Source organism: Fopius arisanus, unplaced genomic scaffold, assembly GCF_000806365.1.
Source record: "Fopius arisanus strain USDA-PBARC FA_bdor unplaced genomic scaffold, ASM80636v1 scaffold00036, whole genome shotgun sequence".
NCBI lineage: Eukaryota > Metazoa > Arthropoda > Insecta > Hymenoptera > Braconidae > Fopius > Fopius arisanus.
In genome coordinates, this window is record NW_011887775.1 from 99,337 (window position 1) to 121,667 (window position 22,331).

The following is a 22,331-nucleotide window of genomic DNA, read 5'->3' on the forward strand; positions in this document are numbered from 1 at the left end:
AAAAAAAATCAATCAATCAGAAGGAATTAATTGATTATAGTTGATGATTCATTAATTTGATTATGGATGTTAATGGATATTAATTTATCAGTCTAATTATTTGAGAATTCAGTATTTCCATTTTAATAAAAAATGAAATTTCATAGAAAAATCAATTAATCGGAAGAAACAAAAATGACTGAAATGAAAGTGAATTAATGAATTAAACTCACAGGTAAATATTTTTTTACTCTCTCCAAAATTGATGCAAAATGCAATTTTCTGAGAATTGATAGAATGTTGTGTAGTATTAAATTTTTTAGAGAAATAGAATGAAGAAAATTATAATAATTAACATACGACTCGTTGCCCCACATGTGGCGTTAAAAAATCCTCCATCTGATGCGCGGGAGTAATTTCCACTATGTGGAAGTAAGAAAATAACAGTTTTCGGAAGTAGCGAGACACGCGTTCGGTCAGCTGGCAAAAGGCGTGACCCACCACGAATTGACTGAATTAAACATAGAGAAAATAAAAGAACCCCCGAGTTGAATTCACCATTGCCTACCACCGAAGCGCAACGGAGAGAACTTATACGCATAATTTTCCACTCACCAAGCTCGACAACCATTAACCTGTCATACGATTGCCAACCCAACGCCTGATAAACCCTCAAATTCAATTACCAAGTGGCCCTTTTACTCACATTTAGATTAAACACCGTATGCCACGATCGCACCGATAGCAGATCATATCGGTTAATTTTCAATTTGCTCATCATCCATCAAAAATGAATTCATCAATTTCACCCGCTCATTCCGGCTGATACTAATTAATTCCGTTATGGTTAAGAAAATTCGGAGATAAGACAAAAAAAAAATGCCAACGGAAAATATCGTCGAGGGTCAAAGAAAATTATTCAAAAATTCGTGGAGAGAAAAAAATTGTAATTGAAAAACGGAAAAAAAAAAAAAAATTGTACCGCCCCCTAATGACTCCCAGTTCCACTCGAAATCCCCCGATAACCTCCATAACAATCAATAATGAAAAAAATTCCGTTAATATTGCCATAACTCGCCGGGGAGTATGCGACACGACCCCCCAGGTACTAGATCCTTCATTAGACCTCCCCCCCGCAACCCCAATAATTACTTCACGTGGGTGTTTTACCGTTGACTGGAGCAGCAGCAGCACAACCCTTTGCAGTTGACTTCGATGCAGTCTAACATGCATTTGCTTCCCGTGCCCCCCCTTACCCACCCCTCACCGCCCCCCGTCCCCCGCGTTAACAGAGCATGACCCCTCGTTACGCCCCCCCTCCACCCCCAGGAGAAGCGGTTACGAATAATTACGCATTCATGGTATTCCTAATGCACCAATGGGGTTGTCAACTGCATTAAATCCCCCCCCTGCCCCCCTCGTATGTAACATGTGAACAAGGGGGGCAATACTGATCAGCTTCGTTACGCTCTTGTACTTATTCTAGTTGTATTTTTTGACTCCTCTGTCTCATCCTGATCCTCATTATCTACAGTGGGTTGGCAGGGGTCCAGGGCCCCTGGGGGGCCGGTGAGACAGGGGGGGGGCTCATAGCTCTAGGATATTGGAGGATTTTTTACAGTGTTTGGTACATGGGCTTGAGTTTGGACTTCAATTTTCAGGACTGGTAGAAGAATCATTTTTTTTTTTGTAAACTTTCATGTAATTTTGAGGAAATGAAAAAAAGGTTTGTAATATAATAAATATTTTAGGGGCAGTTAAAAAATTGAGACCAGCAAAAAATGAGAATTTTGGAGTGGCATTTGCAACGAGAAATGGAAATTTCTTTGGGGCAACGACGAGATAATTTTAGTGTGAATTTCAATTTGTTTTTCGTTTCGTTAACTATTCCAGTTGGGAAGGGGCGGAAGGGGGCGGTCGAGGTGCTGGGGGGGGACAGGGGGGATGTCGCGGACGTTTGAATAAATATTTTTTCAAGGTGGAGACTAAAATCGCGACGCCGCAACGAGGGAGTGAGAATTTTTTATGGTAATTTTAGGAGAACTCGAGATGGGGCTGTATTTTGATAAGAACTCTCTGTTTTTTCGAGGGGTCGGGCTGTTTGAGTAAACATTTTCCCCGAGGGTTTCATTTTTTACTGTTTATCCAAAGAATAAAAGGTTTTTTAGGAAGAGCCCTCGATGCTGTTTGTCGCGATATTACGGATCAATTCAAAATATTTTTCGACCAGTGAAGAATAATAAAAAAAGCTATACGTTTTTTTGCAATCAATAATTATTGAGATGAATGGATATTAAATAAATATAATATACTAATTCTCGGTGAAAATTATGGGGCAATGGGGGAGACATTTCTGGGAGGGGGAATTTTTCTGAAGAAATTTCTGTGTGCAACTGTATCGAAAAATTGTAACGGAGAAGGGGTCGACATAGAGAATTCCCCCGACATACGGTAGGTCCGGTGAATAATTCATTCACATCGGTATTACGAGGAAAAATACAAATGTAAAAAAGCTAGAGAAAGTTGGGGCGGTCTATATGCATTCGACGATGCGCACGCGATCGCCTACGAACAATAGTTATTGCGAAATCATCTAGTTTAATCCGACTGACCCCATAATGCATCTGTCACAGGTAACACAATGTCACTACTGTATATGAATTGTTAAAAATCCGAAGGAATATTTATCGATTGACGGGCAATTCAGTTGTTTGACTTGGATGGAGTCACTGGAACGAGACGGCGGTGAGTCGATTAAAAAGTACAATGGGCACTCGTAATCACTCGCCGATGACTTCGGCATTTTTTTTTTTCGGTGTCAGATGGAGTGCAATATTGACATATGTTACACAAGAGATCAATGCAATATTCCTATTTACGGAAACACAGGGGAAAACTGAATTTTTGGGGCGAGTGCGAGAAAAATGTCGGGGAAATTTTGTTTGAATATTTTTGCATCGATCATTTGGATAAATTCATCATTTTTCGATTAACAATGGCTTGGAAAAATCCAGATTGAATTAAAAGTTTCACTGTATTAATTTGTGGGAAGTATTTCTCAAGATAATTATAATATAAAATATAATAACAACGAGAGTGAAAAATACTTCGATTGCAGTTCTGCAATTTGTTCTTCAAAACTTTAATTTTTTTCGAATGACTAAAATTAAAAAAAAATGATTTAATTCGAATGAATTCGTCTTCAGAAAATTTGACCCGGATGCCAGGGAAAAACTGACATTTCCATTACCCCGGAAGCAAGAGGACTCCCATAAATCGAAGCCCACAAGGCATGAAGAAAGTAATGGGGTAAAAAAGTTGAAAAATTCGTCACACTCGTCCCTTCCCCCGAGATTTCCTCGGAAAGTTTCAAAGAAGAGATGTCACCCCCAGAAATTCCTCACAGCATCTCATAAATTCCAATCAACCGAGAGTCACGCGTAACCTCCACCTGAACACCCGAATAAAAAAAAAACACCCGAACATTGACAGTAATTATTCGGCTATTTATGTGGCTTTTTAAAAAAAATTCTCTACTTTCTTTCCTCGAATCGGTATTGGCTATTCCCACAAGATGGCAACCAAAGGCGTCCAGGTGTTGCCAACACGAGTCAGTGTTGGTGACAAAATACAATGAGAAATAATACGATACAACGGCGACGAATGTTAGGAAAAAAAAAAATATATCTGTGTACACACGACAATGGATTCGACTTGATTCTTCAAATACTAGCTCATTATTGTAATGTGAGGGAAAAAGATCAGGACCACCCGTTGGCGTACCAGGGTAGTTATGATCTCTGACCTTGTTCGACGCGGTGCTAGATATTCCGTGGAAATTACGCGTAATTGCGCGACCGAATTACCTCCAGTTATCACTCATCAATTACCCGTAATCGCAAAAAATATCACTCCAGTAATTATCATGAATGGATTTTGATTTTTCCAAGAAAAAAAAATTTTCTTCGCTGAAGGAAATATTCCACATAAATTACGCGTAATTCTGGGCCGAATGATCTTCAATTATCAATAATTATAGCATTGATTACTACGATAATTATAATTAATTCATGATTACGAGAAGTGAAATTAAAGATTTTGATTTCTCACAAAAAAATGAGTAGAGCGCATTGCATTCATTTTTTTTTTGTAATTGCAGTAATTATATTTTTCTCCCATCAATGTTATAAGAGCTGTTGGATAAATCGAGAAGGCAGGGCCTAAAAATTATTGATTTTAAATACTCTCTGATGGGACACGGGGCTGAAGGGCCAATTGAATTGAACGTTATCCCAAAGTCGTAAAGTACAGAATGAAGTGCATCGTAAATTCATTCGTCGGTCCATTGTCCGCGGTACAAGAGTTTCTGTATTGTGACTTGGACATGTGTAGGAAATGAAGAAGACCGGGGCTTTCTCCTTGGGGAGAGTGCCAAGGTGTCCATTCAACGACGGATTAGGGCTGAAAACGGTGGGACTAACCAATCGTAATTGGAGGGAGTTTTATACTCCGTTGGGAACAACAATTTATGCGTTTTTTTTATTCATTGTCGAGTGGGAATTTATAATGACAACATTTTACAACAACCGCACTCCAATGTGTCAACAGATTACGAAAGGATTTATGTATGACAACATTTTTTGTCAATTCAACAAAAGATAAATCGTCTTTTCATTATCATTTTTTGGTCGTTTAATTTACTCGGATATTCCTCTTTCTTCATGAGAAAAATTGGACGAAAGGTAAATTGACATCTGTTTGGATAGCAGGAGGCGATAAATAATCACCAGGAGGTCTTGAGTATTTGGATAACTAGAGGGGGTAAGTACAATAACCGTGCGAACGTGATATCGAGCAATTGGGGGTGGTTTTGACACCTGAGGGTGAAAATCTATAATGGCCTGGAATTTTTACAATGTCCGAAAGCGCCATTTGGCCCGATCAATCACCGATGGACATCGGGAAAATTCAATGTGGGAAAAATGGAGATGAACTGCCAGTTAATGAGAGTCAATCAACGTCTTTTCAATCATTCCCGGGACGAATATATCATCTTTTGTGGTCAGAGTGATCGGCTGTTGTGGGATTGTCGTCTCACAACTGTCCGAATGAGAAAATATATTTTTCCGATTTATTTCTTACATTCAGAATTTTTCAGTAATTCCCAATTGGTCAGATCAATCACTGCCAAAATTAATATAACAGGCACCTGAAGGGATTGCCTCGTTAATTTATTATAAAATAATTAATTGAAAATACAACGGGATGTTAATTGATTTAATTTATCAACTGAAATGTCAACTTTTGATTGAAATTGAAAAATGAAATTGAGATTAAAAAATTGAAAATTTAAAATTGAAAATTGAAAAATGAATCCAGATTTAATGAGAATTTTTCGAGTGAACATTCCGAGGGAAATGTTTCGTATTGGTTTTATTTTGGTAGTGGAAACAGAGCGATTCGAGTCCCTAGGGATCAGAAGAAACAACTGTCTCGTTTCTCGGCTCCTGTCACATCGAATTAACCAATAACAAACCCGGGACAAATACCGCGCACGTGTGTATTCTCAAAGCCACTAGAGTATTTAACGGAAAATAAAGGAGTTAACCCCTTTTTATTTCTCTTTTCCATTCTAAATTAGGGTTTGGGGTTGTGATTTGACGGGGTGGAGGTGAGATCAAGGAGTTGATGGGAATTTGATGGAGGGTCACGTGCGGGTATGAGGGTTTGATGATTTGAGTTTAGCTCGATGGTAATCTGCATAATATTACGGCTTTTGGAGGCTGAACTTGTGGTAAGAGGAAACCCCTTCTCAGATCGGGGGATTAGGCTATTTGCGGGGGCTGCACCGAGACCAATGGTCATTAATTTAATTTGGCGGGGGAATTTTTTTCTAACCCCATATTATTTTTTACTGAATGAACAAATGGAGAAAAGAAATCGCGGAAATTAGAAACTTAAAAAATTACACGGCTGAAGACAAATTGTTGGAATTGAAATCATTTGTGCAATTAATAGTCATTTTAATAGTCATTTAATGAGGGATTAAATCGCTGATTAAATTGTGTAGTTTCTGTTTTTTTTTTTTGAGATTCCCACGCGATTTGATCGTTCCACCCCTGAGATTCTTCCGATAATTTTAGAATGCAAAAGTAAATTTTTCATTGATGTTTAGATTGATTTCGAGGGGGTGAGAAAGCGTAAAGTCACCAGTAAATCGCCTAGAGATGACCGTGCGCTATTTCATCCCTAAAAAGGGGTTGACACACTCTATATTTTCCCCGTTTCCTCCCAATTTTCCCCCCTCGGGGGGAGGAGACAGATCTATAGAAATGTACACCCCCCAGAAATCAAAATGTCAGCGCAATATGTTCGGATTTTTCCCCCACATACCCCAATTACAGATAACTGCAGGAATAAATCACATTACCGAAAAATCGTAGCTCATTGTCACGTCAAATTTCCATACAAAAAATTTTCCCGGATACTGTAATTATTCTGGCAGAATTGATTTTATCAGTTATTTATCGGTGGAAAGGGGGTGGGAAAATCATCAACTCCCAGAGGACGATGACGACGTGCATTTCCGGGAAAGGGGTTGAGAGATAATTTTCTCACCGCAACTGTCACCCTGTGAACTATTTTTTATTTTTGCTTGAGAGAAAAAAAAAAATAAAAAACCGTCTCGTCACCCCTTTTTTGAATTCGATTTTCCGCACCCCGTAGGAAAAAAAACCCTGAATATTTCCCAGCATCTATATTTTTAATTTTTTTTTTCTTGCGGAAGTCCGCCGTTGAAATTTGAAATTTGACGTGACAATTTCAAGAAAATGTTATCCGACTCGGGTTGTTCTACCCCGAAAGAATTTCCAAACGGAAAAATTCCCGTCTAATTTCTTTCTTTTCCCCCCGGTCACAATTCACCTCTTCCGCATTAACGCGTCTTGTTGTACACAGATTTTTTGTCAAAGGAAAATAAAAAAAAAGCGCGAGACGAGAAAAGAAACGAGGGGAAAAAATAATGCAAAGGGTTGAAGAATAAACACCGATCGCCCGATTTCTTTCTGGTGGACTCTTTGGTGATTTTTATCGGATGGGGGGTTGTACTTCGGTATAAAGTACAATCCCGAGGGGTTTTCAAAAGGAGAAACAAGTTTCGTGGTCGAGAGCCCTAATTATTTCACCGAGGGAAAAAAGGGTTGACGGATTATTATTCGCTCTTTTTGGATGACGTGTTTTCATTCACCGTCTTGCGATTTTGACGTTTCGCCGAGAAACGACTTGAATTTTTCTGTCTAAATAGCGAAACAATTGCAATTACCAATAATTAATTATAATCAATTATAATAAATTGAAGGTAATTACTGATAGATATTGATGATATAATGGAAAATTCCGATTTTTCAATTGAAGATTGACTCAATTGATTGAGGTGTATGAAAAGCTGTTGTCTGTCGAGCACTGGAGCTCTAAAAAATGGCCGTAATAAATAATAAGATCGGGGTTGAGGTGAGAAGATCTATCCAATTGAAACATTATCGCCGACACGCCCTGAGGTCTCGATAAAACGACGAAAGGGCGCCCTTTATACCCTTTCCTCAGGATTTTCCCCTACGATCCCTTTACATTTTCCCCTGACACGCGAAGGAACGGGGCCTCAAGTGGGAGCAGCCACTCCAAGTGAAAACAAAACTACGGTAAATCCCTTTCGACACGATCACGCACCTCTCCCAGAGGATTTTTCAATTGTCTTTTTTTTTTAAATCCTGTGAAGGATTTTATTGACTTCAACGAATTGACTGGCTCTACGAGACGGAGGGATGAGAAAGGATCAATGGGATTTAACGAATTTTTTTTTAATCAGTTGAAACATCTGTTCCGATAAAATCTAAGATTCTAATCATAATTTATGCTGAAAGATTTTTTTATTGATTTTGAAATATTATTCCGGAATATGGAGAAAATTTTAATTCAACGTTTGAATATTTTATTGATTATTTTGAATAGATCGGAATTTTTTTTTCAATATTTTTTTTAGTGGAATATAGACGTTTTTTTCTTTATGCTGACAATTTTATCGACTTCGACGAATTGAGTGGGTTTTATGGATTGTCAGGGAGGGATCAGAAGGGATCGACGGATTTAACGAATTTTCTTGAATCTATTGGAAACATCTGTTTCTCGCGGTGAAAAGAAAAAGGTTTTTTTCAATTTCAATTTTCCCATCAGTCGAATAGTCACTGATGGAGAATGCCAGAAGTTTATAGAGTAGATGACGAGTTATGTGGAGAAATAGAACAGAAAAATAAATTTTTAAGTAATTGACAGACCTTTCGGTGCTGAATGAATGCAGCAGTCTCTGAATGCTACATCCACCAGATTGCTGCTCGCCATTATCTCCTCTCATCAGCATATCCTCAGGATCCTGCAGCTCCTGATGATTCATCACTTAATTTCACTTTGTTTTCAACTTGAAAAAATTATCACAACACTCGCGTTATCTCGGAAGCAATCGATTCTAGAAAAAATAGCCAAAAGACATTTTTTGTACGTAAAGAAATTCGCAACAAAAAATGTCATCTCACAATTCCTCCTAAAATTACTCGTCTTCGAGAGAATTCTAATTTAAACCGACAATCGCGCACTCACTTCACTCATGATTCACTGTCCTTTAATTTAGCACGGCCTGCAACAAAAAAAAATAAAACATATGAAAAAATCAATAAATAAACTCAAAAATCTGTTTTCAAAATCTCTAATGTCCCCTCCCTCCCTCCAATTGCAATTAAAGTGGATTTACCTAAGCACCTAATCCCACGCTAAAAATCATATAAAAAAATCTAATCTCGTAATCAGAGGACTGCGAACCCTTTTTTTATTTCGTATAAAAGGGTTCAATGACACTGGAGGACCAGTTGGTCCTCGGTCTCGCTGTTTATTAATCCAGGAAATGAGCCAGTGGGTGCAGCACGTGCTGAGATCACCCGGTACGATTGTCCAGGGGTCAAGGGGGTTTCAGGAATATTTCGAATCAGTACCTGAAACCACCTGCCCCCAAAATTCAAGCCCCATGCGCTATTCGATTCGAAAATTCTCGAGTTAAGGTGCCCCCCATGAATATGCAATTACGGTAACGTATTACCCACCCCCGAGTCGCCCCCTCCGAGTGCTTTCTGCTGTCTCGAATAAATAAATCAGCTGTTATTAACGTATTTGGATCACCCCTTGAAGGTAAATATTTAAATTCCGGGGAAGACTTTTCAGTTTTTGAGCTGCCGCTTTTATGGCTTGACACTCCATTTTTTGTTTAGAATTTTGCAAAACATTTATTTACCCTCAAAAATTCTCTGGAGAAAAGAGAATTTTTTTTTTTATTTCCCAAATGTATGTCTTCATTTTCTCTTTCACTAGTTCATAAAATACGTTGCAAAATCCTCACACCCCAAAATACTGAAAGAGCTCAGCCATGAAAAAATTCTAAACCTGAAAAATTCACATCCTATGCAAAACAAATGAGTCATCCCTTGGGATAATTCATCCCCGCCCCAGAAATACTGAAACTGTAGCAAACCTGTTGCTCAAAAAATTCAAACCGCCGGATTACACCCTTTTTTTTCATCCACATGTCACAATTTTCAGCAACTTTTCTGTAGCGCGAAAAAAAGTCTTAAGCCGAGGAAAAAAAAATGATGGAAAAAAGGTGCCCCCAGGGCTGAGGAATGATTTTTTTTTTACCGGGGCCACGGCTCATTAGGCCGATAGGAGTTCCGAAGGTGAGGGATGTATAGGGGATGAAGAAGAAATACAAAATGACAGGAGAAATACGGGAATGGGGATTCCTCAATCGAACTCAACGGCTCAGAAATAATGCCACAATAGAAATTCACGTGGATTTTTCTGAGGGATAGGTGCGATCAATAAGCGAAAGGAATAAAGGAGTAAACGGTTCGAGTTGTCGATAAATATATTGGGAAACTCCCCCGGAAGAGTAACACCTCTCCATTTTCATTGACATGTTTATCACCTGAGGTTTCAACTTATTCAGAACTTCATTAACTACTTATAAAATAGCTTTAAATAATTTCCCGTAAATAAATTGATATTTCGATTTTTCTCAATGCCCACAGATAAAAGAAAAGGAAAAGACAAAAATCGAAATCATCACAGTAAAAAAAATCAATCAAAATGAATAATAATCGTAAAAATAAAATCTTGCGAGATGACGGCAAAGAATAAAAGATTCTTTTTATTGCTAAAAATCGGTTGAATTATTTATGAAATTAATTTGATATGATATTATTCGAGGGTTGGGACAGGGAATTGGCGAGGAAATAAATGATCTGTGATAATTCGAATCATCACCTCAGGAATAATAAAAACCGATCATAAACTCCGGAGGAGCTGATTTGGAAGTTTCGCGATCGGTGGAAAAAAATATCTGCACGTGTTCATACCTCTGATATAAATAATGGTTGATATATGTAAGGCTCTCTAAACATATAAAGAGCCCTGATACCCATTTCAACGAATGGGTACAATGGGACAAGCCCCGGTGATCGACTTTAAGCGATCGTTCGCATTTCTCACTGTGAGATACGCCCATAATCGTACAGAGAACCCCTTTTTTTTTATTTCACATTCGTCTATTGTCGAGATATCGTTGACTCCTGTATTCCGTAGTCTCATTGAAAATTATTCGGGCAAAATTCGTGTTGAGTTTTATTCGATATTATATTCTTCATTTGAATATTTGGGGCGGATATTTATATCGGTATTAGTACTTGTTTCCACTCATATTTTTTTTTATTTATCGTCATTTTTTTACGACTGGCTCATTAAATATTTTGACTGATTATCATAATTTGTTTAGATATGAAATTTATAAAAGGATTGATTGAAGAATATGGAATGAAATTAGGAAAATTAATATTTGAGATATTAAAAAATTTATGAATGAATTGAATGATTTTATGATTTTTTTTTTGTCGCAAATTTTGAGAGCTCTTTTACGAAAACGTGAGAACTCCTCGCGGATGGAACTTCAGAGAGGAAGAAAAAAAAATCTAACAAGGGCACCCCTGAAAAAAAGGGTTTTAAAAAAAGGGCCAGACAAGTTCACGAGAACACGCGCGACCCTTCTGGCAATAAACGGTTCAAGTCGGAGAGAAATATTATATGATCCTTCAATAACATATAATATCATGCACTTATGAATCCTAATAATAAATATAAGAGGTACGACAATGCCGTATTTAAATCCCGAGTAAGGAACTGTTCTTTTTATTTTTCTTTCGTTTTTTATTTTCAACGGCGCCCTTTCCCATCCTTCTGCGTTATTTCAGAATATTTTCACGGGCTTTATGTACTCACGAAGTCCGGCCGGTACTTGAATACTTGCTTAACAGATTGGGAGCATTCACGGACATAAAGAGTTATGGTAATTTGAAGTACCTGGTCGTCTGGGGCTTTTTCCTCATTTTGAAATTGACACGAGTAAATTGGGTATTGACGGCAACTCCGTGGGACAATGGACCGGACATCGCTTTATGATTCTGAAGTTCGGGGTTGAATTTTTTTTTCGGGGAAATATTCATGACTTGGGTCCAATGGTTTTCGAGTTTGTTCCTCTCTTTTTGAAGAAGTGGAACTTTTAGTGAAGTTTTTTGACCCGCAGAATTCACACGCGTGTAAATGACAGTTTAATTATTCCCCGAAAATCCACGAGCAATAAATTTATCGATAAGTTAATAGTTTGACATTTATAAAATTTTATATTGTTTTTTAAATATGCTTTTTTTCGACGGGGAATATACGATTCTAAAAATCAAATTGTACGACCGATTTCTCCCCTCGGAGTACGAATTCCAAACAATTCCCGAGACTCAGAATTCATAAAAAAAACTACCCCAAATACGGAAAAAACCCTGAAATTCAACCCGGTTGACTTCTCCATTTAGCCCTTCACTCTTTCCTATTTATATCCCCAAAAAACCCCATGAAAAATCGGCCGATCGAATCAGGTGAAAGGGCCTAACGATATCGTTCACCCGTCCAATTTCTGTACCAGATAAAAAAAAAATCCGAGCAAACAAGGAAAGCGTGGATGCCACCGAGGGTTTTAATGACGGATGAGTCCCAGGTCATCAAAAAAAAAAAATCCTTCACTCACGGGTCAACGATAAACCGCTCATCCATTAATTTTTTTCCACCGTTTTGTCGAACTCTTGTAAAATCCACCCTCTGAAGTTTTCCCCCTGTCGCTGAAAAATCGTTCGCGTTCATTAATATCGACGGAAAAGCGGAAAATAAGGGCGGTGCCCTGGAGAAAGCACGACGAATTCTTGTTTGCCAAACAGATAAACAAATGAATGACTGATGATCCTAAAATTTGTAACATATGTACAGCTTTTTGCGCTCGACTTTGTTTGGCTCTATGGTGACACCATAAGGCCCCGGAGGGGTTGGACTCGCTCTAATTATTTTTTACTGCTTCAAAAATTTTTGTCGGCTGATATCTAATGCGGCACGTGCACTCGATTATGTAATTATTATCGGTGGCATATGTAACCGTGGGGTGACGGTTTTTCAATGATCGCGGGGGAAAAAAAAAATGCTATGGTTTTATGGGATGCGGGGCCGAGTGTTTTCAGGTTTATGGCGTCGACGACGGTTTGACCGGTGCTACGACTTCTCCAGTCGACCGTTACTAATGAATTTTTTTTTTTACCCCGTGGTAATGACTTTTTTCTATTCTGTGAGAATTCGTTAATGACTCTATTCCGATCGCGGTGATCGAATTATTTGTGCGTCACTGGACTGCGGGAAAAATAGAATTCTTTAATGACTTCATTTTCGGATGAAGAATTATTGCGTTATGAATTGGAAAAATATGGGAAATTGTCTCACGAAATAATGAGAAGTACGATTATTCCGGGTGCATCGATCAAAAAAACTAAAATACTTTGACCCACACGACAAAGGGAGAAATTGGCATGAAATATCAGCGATATCCTTTCCACAAAACTGGATTATAACCGCCAATCTACCGAATAAACCCAGTCATGCGGGCGCCTCGCACGTTGCACTCGATATTGTGAATAATAAATATATTCTATTGGTGTGCAGCCTCCAAACACCGGCTTCTATGCTACCTAGGATATACGGGGGTGAGAGGCATACGCAGAAAGATTTCAGAATGAGCAGCTGTCCCGCATGGAGAAAAGCTACCCGTCCCCAAACCGATTCCGAGGAGAGACCAGCCTTGTCTGGGTCTCAATAAATTTTTTTCAGTCGAGTCTCGAAGCAACATTTGCAAAGTTATGGTCGTAGATTATCAGGGTCAATACGTGAAAATTTTCGCGAGGGTCACGTGAAAATACGAGTCTCTTTGACAATTTTTAGGAATGTTTACGTAGAGGCAGTAAACACAGTCAGTGGGCGAAATGTTTTCGCGAGGGTTCCGGAAAAATACGAGCCTCTCCTTTGATGATTCCTTCGAATGTTTGAGCAGAGAAGCAGAGTAAACACACCATCAGTGACAATAGCTCTTGACCCCAACAGACTGAGGGGTCATACCTCTGAGAAAGTTACACATGCGATAAAGATTAACATTTCGCCACAAAAGTGTTTCACACGCTTAAATATTCCATATTTTACCCCAAAATAACCATTAACACCCATAGAAATTTATTGGTATGTATTAAAAGGCGTTTTACTCGTATTAGGAAATATTGAAAAATTGAATGTTGTGAAAATTGTCAAAAGCTGAGATCTAGGGGTTGGAAATTTCAAAAAATCCTGAGAATATGTAAAATTCGTTTTTCTTTACCCTTGGCGAGAATCTTGAGAAATCGGTGACGATTTGTAACTCAAAACGCCGCCCTGAATATCAATCCGGAAGGGGCTGATCCTTTAGTGACACGTTTAAAAAAAACACGCATCACAAAAAAAGATCATTTTTTCCCGTCTTTTCAAGGAGAAACGTAAATTAATCAAACGCACCCTAGAACTGATTTCGGGTCGAGTCTGGTTGTGTACATGGTCTGGTAACATTCAGCACGTGACCGTATTCTGACACATAACAAATCGTTTTTGACGAGTTCACCCGGACGTCCTACCCCAATGGACGCAATAGTGGGAATAGAGCTTTCGATTTTTTCGGAAAAGAAAAAAAATTTCCAAAGGCCCTTGGATGGTGTTGAAGAGACAGAGGAGGTGAGTAGAAAATAAAGGCGGAGCTGGAATACAACGCAGTGAGAGGGTGAAGCCTCCATTGTATGCATAAAGAGCTCCACCAAAAGCAGAAACAAAAAAAAATATATATATTCAAAGTACGAGACAAAAAACCCGAGAATTGTTCGGAATTTAAAAGCAGAGTTTGTTTTAAATCCAACGATAATTAACGGCCATTCAACCGAGACCGCATTCGGAGGAATTCGATGAATGGGAGTCGATCAATTTCCGACAAATTCGCCAGGAATTATCAATGACCCAAACGAGACCTCAAACCGAAGAGAACCCATCTGTCATGGGGGTTTGTCAAAGAAAAATTGAATTATGTACGGAGAATGTGAAATGGAGCGAAATTTATCTGTCAAGGGCCTCAGCGGTGTCCCTAAGGAGTCACCGACTCCTTGAGGCCCTTTATCCCCTCCCGCTGGGCAATCGGACCCCTCGAGTGTACCTACTCCCCCGCACTGGGCCCCGCGGCACGCGCACATCCTATCCCCACCATACGCTCTACCCTGCGCGCATCCTATTCCTATCCCCACCCACGCGTTAAGGCCCGTGCGCATCCTATCCCCACTCACACCTATGGGTCGGCGCGTGGGTGCTGGCCTCCGATCATTTGTCCTGACTATTCAACGTACCCGACGGTGAAAAAAAAAATACTGGTAGAGCTTTGAATGAACGAGATTAGGCCGCTTTTTCCAACGTTAAACGGCTGTGAGATCGTAGAAATGTGAAAGGAGATCAGTTTGTCCTTTTGGGACTCATGGCGCTTTCAGAACTCCTCGGGAGGACAATTCGCACACTTCCGGCCCACGACTTTACCATTTGGGGAATGGATTTCTTTGACAACGGGTCTTTGACTCCATCGAGCGTAGCGCACTCTCGACCGCGAATTTATGGGGTTATAATGGGGTCCATTCAGGGGAGGAGTATAACCTCAGAAATCACACTCGAGTGGATTCACTTGGTTTCTTCCGACGATTCATCCTGGTATGACTCCTCCGAGTGGATAATTGTTTTGTTTATGGGCAATTGGAATTTTGGGATTTATTCAGGTGCCCTGGGCTCTCGCTATGAAAATTCGGACGATAAAGGGTGCATGTGTAATTATGTTGGTTTAGGACTGTTGGTCACTGGACCCAACAGTCGAAGAAATTATTGGATATCAAAGGTACCATAGAAATTGTTGTCTGGAGGAAGTATTTAGTGCGTAATATACGACACATTGATAGTTAGAAAAATGAATGATGAACTTTGAATATTTGACTTGAGCCGACTCAGCTGTTTATGAAAAATCCGATGCGAGGGTGTAACGGAGAAAATTGGGACTATTATTGCTGCGATTTGACGGAACCTGAGTTATTTTTCTTTAAAGCGATACCTGGGGACCCGCTGTTTTTTTCTACCTGGCGGATTTTCTCCGGTGATGACAGAACATAGATCGATTATTCTGGGGACGGTCGGATTTTGCTCCACATAAATCTCGACCTCTTGAAAGTACTCGTGACAGTTTATTAAAAAAAATTTGGCACTGCACGGTTTGTGGGGCTAATCAACGGTTGTAATCTCACCCTTTCGCACCTTTTGGGGAGTTTTGTGTTGTCGTGGGGTCGTTTATCACTCGGGTAATTAGCATTTTCTGGAGTGGAAGGTGAAGTTCATTGTTGGGAGAATTCTCTCGCTTAATTAGACAGTTGCAATTTTTTAAATGGACCCATTAATCAACAATTCTAATAAATCATCAAAATAAAAAATGAGGACATTTTTCCTTCGTATAAAAAAAAAATTCAATCACATCAATTGAAAAATTGGGAATAAAAAATGGGTGACACTTTACTTTTGTGGTTTTCCGGGATAAAGAAGAAGTAAAAAATTGCACTATCACGGGATCATTTTTCCTCCAAATAAAAAAGAAAACCGAGTCACCCACTAGACTATGAAGAGTCTCTTCTAAAAATGCCGAATCATTTTGATATAAAAAAAAATAGACATGGGGGAATTGGTATTGGAGTGGTCTGTAGTGGTCAGGTCGGTTTCCACCCGACGAAGGGCCGCGGGGGGAGGGTTTTTTAAACTAGCCGGTCCCGATCGGAAAACCCCCCACCCTCCAGAGGCTACATAAGGCCCCTAGGGTTGCCCCTCTACCCTCAGTGGTACAACAGTCGTTGTCGCGCACGGTTGTGCTGACACATTATCCACGGCACACCGTTGCCATGCCACCGGGAATCTAGTCCACACGCGGTCAGAAATTAATAATTTTTTTCAATTTTCGATAAACAAAATTGATCCCCGGAAAATTAACAAATTGTGAGTGGATTAGTTAGAACTGTTTGTGGTGATTTTCATCGAAACTGTGGATGTACATTCGAATTTTTTGGAAATATACTAAGTAAGTTTGTCGATTAATTACTATTCATTGATTTTCATTAAAAAAATATGCCACTTCAGGAGAGAGGTGATCAAGTTAAATTTACCATTTACCTTTTCCCTTTATTATTGTTTTATCTAGGAAGCCATTAATTTACGGGAGAAATGTTAAAGAAACTATTTCTAGCTAATTAAATATTCCATGAAAAAGGTCTTTTGACGTTTCTTTCTAAAACTAATAGTTTGTTAGATAAATTGATATTTGACGTAGCTGAAGTTGTATCTTGAAATGATGTGAATGAATTTGAATTTTCAACTTTGATGATTTATTTTGGAATAAATTTGTTTGTCGATAGAGGAAAAATCGTTGCGATTTTGAAAAATCCCCCAACGGTTCACCCCACCACATGGTATTTTTCGCGAAGGGCACTCAACATTAATGGCCCCCGTTTCATACTCCAGAAAATGTCAGTACCTGTACGTTAGCACCTATCACGCATGGCTGAGAGGGGTTGTACGTGCACTTTTAACTATACATCTCATTTCTTTCTATCCACGATCCGCATAACATTCCGCGATACTTTTTATACGCATCTTGTATGCTAATCGCCATCTACATCTTGCCAATTCAATAGGGAACAACAGCCCGACCCGAGGGAATTTCCACCTTTTGCCTTCTTATTAATTTTTATTACCATCATAATTCCCCAATGGATTCAACCGATCATGAGAATAATCCCGTAACAAGTAATAAAGAATCGAATGTGAGAAATTCTCACGTGGATATTTACCCGTGATCTTTGAATTATTGGATAAATAGGGAGCTTTCGGGGATTGTTGAGGAATATAGACGAGAATTGTCATTTGATCAACCCGCGAATGTCTCGCACGTGCCCTGAAAAAAGCCCGAAGAAAGACATTCCCCCCAATGTCACCCAAAACTCCAACGACATTTCGAGTTTTATAGTCCGGAATCTCCAGACAGAGGGGAAAAAAAATAAGGGAAGGGCCAGGGAAAGAAAAACAAGTGTTGCATGCCGACTGCAAGGGCCACTCGAATCCCCCGAAAAACATCTGTATCCGATAAGAATTCATCAACCTGACATCTCCCCTCCCAAAAATCCAACGATTTTTTTTTACAAAACCTCCAATCTGCATTTCCATAAATTCTCGTTAAGAATATGACACTGACATTTTTTTTTATCGCTGTCAATATTTTTCCCGATGTATCCCAAACATGCACAAAATATTCGTTCAATGAAATTTACGAAACTTCTGATACTCTCGAGCCCGTGGTCCCCCGAAAATCTCAAGACTCCCCGAAGAAGTCTCCACCCTAAAAAAACTCATCGCCCCTTAAAAAAGTTAAAAAGACGATGGCGAACGCATGCGCGAGTTACATCTGCCGTAAGTCTAACCTAAAAAGAATCAAACCTCCGAAAAGGACTTAGTCCCCATAGCCGTGAAGGCCTATAGAAACGCGTTTTTCGGGGACAGGAGGGCAAGCCCTTATTTTTCACAGGACACGGTATTCTTATGATCCTTACTCCACACATCCTCGCAACTACTGAAAAGAAAAATCGCAAGTCAACCCCTCCCCATCGCTGGCCACCGTCCGGTCCTTTAAATGATTATCCCACTCTCTGTTGGATACTGGTCACATTGTCCCAAGGTCTTACTTTTTACGTGCCCCAACATTGACTCTCTTTAACATTCACAGAACCTGCCCTAGGTACGAGTGAACCAGAGCAAAAGAAAGAGATTCCAGAGAAAGGGACAGAAGTGGAGAAAAAAAAAGAATATGAGACGAGGGAATAAAGAGGTTGATGCATATGCATAACCTTTAAAAAATTTTGAGAACCTTAGAAAAGGAGCCATGTGCACCCGATATACAACACGCGACTGGTTTCGGCTGTTCTGGATATGCTAAACTAGACCTAACCTCTTTTTATTCCCTCATCGTGACGGTTCTCGTCAACTTTTTTTTTTAAAGGGAACCTTGCCCTTTTTATTTCGGTACTTCTCATATTTTTTTTTCTCATGGGAACGCGCAGGACATTGAGGCAGGTGGTGCCCTTCGAACGTCTGTAAGTCGTCTTCGAACTTAATCCGACAGTTTCCCCTGGGCCCCGGGATGTGGGGGTTGTCGAGAGGATTCTGGGACCCGGGGAGGAGTCTAGATGTTTTTGGAGCCGTAGACGGCACGTGGTGCGCATGGTAAATGATTCTCGGATTGATTGATTGGATTAGTCACAGGCAATTAGGCCGAGGGGTTTGTGGTCATTCCTCGATGGACAGTATTGGGAATCGATCCGGGGGATGAAAGAGCGATGGATTTCTACATCTTAATGTTTGAATGAAATGTTCGGCGGAATTTCGTCAGCTGTTGGAGTGACAAACTCACATTCGGGCAAACCTTCAAGCGAACTGGAACTAATTCGTTCAGATAGCTTGTCATCAGTTTGAAATTGAACAGATGAAGTCTAAAAGCGAATCCTTTCAATCCTTTCAGTTCCATGAAATCCTTTGAAAATTGATATAGATTTTGAGGGAAGAGACCATTCCTGGGGATTATTTACCGAATCACTTGCTGTTGAAAGAGTGGTCGGAAAGCTTTCGAAAATATTGCATGTCATCATGACAATCTGTTCTACTGAACAATCAAGTCTTGAAAAAGAAAACGGTAATCGTGAACTAGAACTGGTTTTTCCAGACAGCTTGTCAACAGTCTAAGATGTTAGCTCATAGTAATTGTTTCGAAAATCAATTCCAAGTGAAATTATCAATTCCTAACAGCCGAGCCGAAATCTCATCAGCATTCCCACCATCCCAGCCCCCTCTAAACATCCAAAACAATGAGCCAAATCCCCTCAACTCGAATCCGCGAATATCCGCAGCCGAAATAAAAGCATCTCGCGATGGGTTATTCCTCCCAACAAGCAAAACCCAGTGTTGGTGAAATTTTTTTTCGGGACTCCCCGTTGTGTTTGGCACACTCAGACCCCCGAAAAAAAAAAAGAATGAAAGGGATCAGGTATGGAGAATGAAGTGAGACAGAGTGAGAATTTTGCTCACCTGCCCTCCCCAACCCCACGATTATGCCTCCAAGGAACCCTCTGATTCCACAACGCGGATTCTATCCCCCACTTCATTCTTTTCTCTCTCTCCTTGTACCTTTTCTCCATCTAAACGAGACCAGATTCATCACAAAATCTCTCTTTATACCTCGTACACTTATTCTTTTCTCCATTCTATCCTCTCTTTTATTCGCAGTGTCTTCCTCTGCCCCCTCGAGCATCGGAGAAACATCAACCGTCGCTCCATTTACGTTATACCTGAGATCTGTCTTTGTTTTCAGAGAGGATGAGGACTCTGGGTTATCTATTACGTCATTATCACCAGCTCGAAGGCCTCATCAGGGTAAATGACAATGACAGAAACAATCTTCCTTCTCTTCATACCTTCTCGTTTCACTTTCACTTCCACTTCGTTCCGCCTTGTCATCCAAAATCTTGAAATGATCCTTGGTCTTTCAAATTTCAATAAATGTCAGTGTCAGCATCATCTGCTGTCTCTAAATGCTGTTTTGGTCTGGGACTGTTCCCTTGACAGGTGTCAATTGTCGCCATACGAGTTATACTTTCTCGGTATTTCCTTCGATAATCATCTCGCGATTCATTATGACATTCTGGATGACACTAATGCCTCGAAGAACAAGAGCTGTGAGAACCGAGTGGCTCCGTGACCCAAAACGATGCCGTGCAGTTAATGACAGTTGATGAATTATCTGGGGTAGCTGTCACCAACTGCCCTCGTATTTCCTGCTGCAAGAATTTTCCCTTGTATTCCTTATTTTTCTCTCTCTATCTTTTTCCATCGCTTTCTCACCGGTCTCTCATAATTTCAGGTGAAATTTTCGTGATTATGATCTGTAATGGCATTCCGGGATCTTCTTACGGGTTATACCCTGTAATTTTGTGGTGGATACCCTTGACCTGGGTTCAGCCGACACCACTGGTTAGCCGAGAATATAAAGATGATAGAATAAAAAAAAAGGGATAATAAAAAGGGAGAATGAGAGGGCTATAACGGTCGTTCTCGTGTGTTTTATTCTCCTCGCCTCTTTTAATGTTCGGTGGCTTCTTTTTCGCGATTCTCCCCGTGGTAAAGGACGGACCGAAACCCGAAAAAGGTAGACAGAAATAGTGAAAAAGAAATACTGTACAATAAAAGCATTGTTCAGGGGGGTGAAACGAAAGGAAAAAAGAATGAGATGAAGACGGGGATTTTTATAGCCCCCTAGATTTATAATTGTTCGTTACTCGACCTCTTCTTCTTCTGCCATTCAGACAAAAAAATATATACTATTTCTCTCTAGGGTTTCGCTGATGTGAATTCACGTCGAGGTTAAACCTGTCGCTGTTATACATATTTACCTGTTTTTGGGTCTATTGTGAGGGTTTAAATGTGTGAGGAAAAATATGATATATGGATCGAATGACAATGGGAACTAAATCAGCTACACTCGAGAAATCATTTTTATTATCGCGGTTTTAGGGGATTTTTTCGTGGGTTACGGCAACGATTTTTCGATGGAATAGGATATCGCGAATATCAAACATAAACTTGAATCGGCAAAAAAAAATTCACAGCAATAATAACTTTCTGATCTGATTATTTTGATAATTCCGTTGAAAATTTTCAACCGATATTCCCGAATGATTGATAATCATGTTAATTACCCCCGATTGTCGAATGCTCGTACCCCAAGTGGAGACACAAGACCGTTAGACAAAGCTTGCGATAACGATCGCTCATAAACCGAAAACAAAAAACCTATCAAAATGCATTTGAAATTATCCCACACAGGTGTTCCCGACGGTGTGATACCCCCGGGGGCATGTCCAAGCCCCCCCAGAGGTTTGTTCCCTCGATTCATCGTCGCAATTATGCAAATTGTCGCTATTAAAGTTACAATAAATCCATATCCATAAACTTGCACTTGAAGAGAGAGAGCAGACCCCCCGAGGGGGCTAATTTTTCCTCTAGAAAGTCATCTAGGAGTGTCTACGTACCCCCAAGGCAACCTGCTACCAATTGTCTACGTGATATCGTCGTTACTATTCCATATCAATATGAAGCAAAGGGGGGGCCCGACCCCTACCCAAAGAATGCCCCCATTTCCCGCAATTAAAGATATCATAAGTTACTTCTCAATCCATCAACAAGAAACCTACTAATTAAACTAGAGAATTGATAAGAAAAACGATAATTTCCCGAGATAATTCACTCCAAAGTGAGTCGGGTGGAACCGGCACGCGCACCAGGGCCCAAAACTGAGAAACCCCCGTTCTCCCCTGCCGCCCCCGGAAGTTGAAGGCGTTGGACCCGAAGATATTCAGAATCAAGATACTTTCCTCATTTCCCTCAACATAGATGCACTCAACCAGATGGCGTACCGCAAAGTAGAGGTTATACCATATGGGCAGGTGCCTCCACTCAACAAAAACCCTTTATCCAACCCCTTTAACCCATGTGTCGCAACCACTCACACATTCGTAACCATCGGTAATCTACACGCACTCGTGTAAATGAGGATAAACGTAGGGCTCTCCACCATGTGTGCGACATAACCTCTCCAACACTCGAAAAATGTGCGCGGAGGGAGGGAGGGAGAGGAGGAGCAAAATTGGAGGTGCGCGTGTGCCAATGGCTGCTCGTATGCAAATGAACGGATTTTAGCGTATGGCAAT

The 22,331-nt window shown here is 40.0% G+C and overlaps 1 protein-coding gene across 2 annotated transcripts in view; it reads right to left on the reverse strand.

The window, feature by feature from the left end:
- Positions 1 to 22,331, reverse strand: part of LOC105266066 (paired mesoderm homeobox protein 2) — a 38,964-nt gene that overhangs the window by 10,263 nt on the left and 6,370 nt on the right. The window contains exons 2-3 of one of the 2 annotated variants that reach the window (XM_011303954.1): positions 8,629 to 8,665; positions 8,310 to 8,497 (exon numbers count right to left, since the gene is read on the reverse strand). In XM_011303954.1, the coding sequence (XP_011302256.1) occupies positions 8,310 to 8,373 (64 nt within the window). In that variant the 5' untranslated portion in view covers positions 8,374 to 8,497; positions 8,629 to 8,665. Of the gene's footprint in view, positions 1 to 8,309; positions 8,666 to 22,331 lie in introns of both variants that reach the window. The other variant, XM_011303953.1, reaches the window with a different exon arrangement.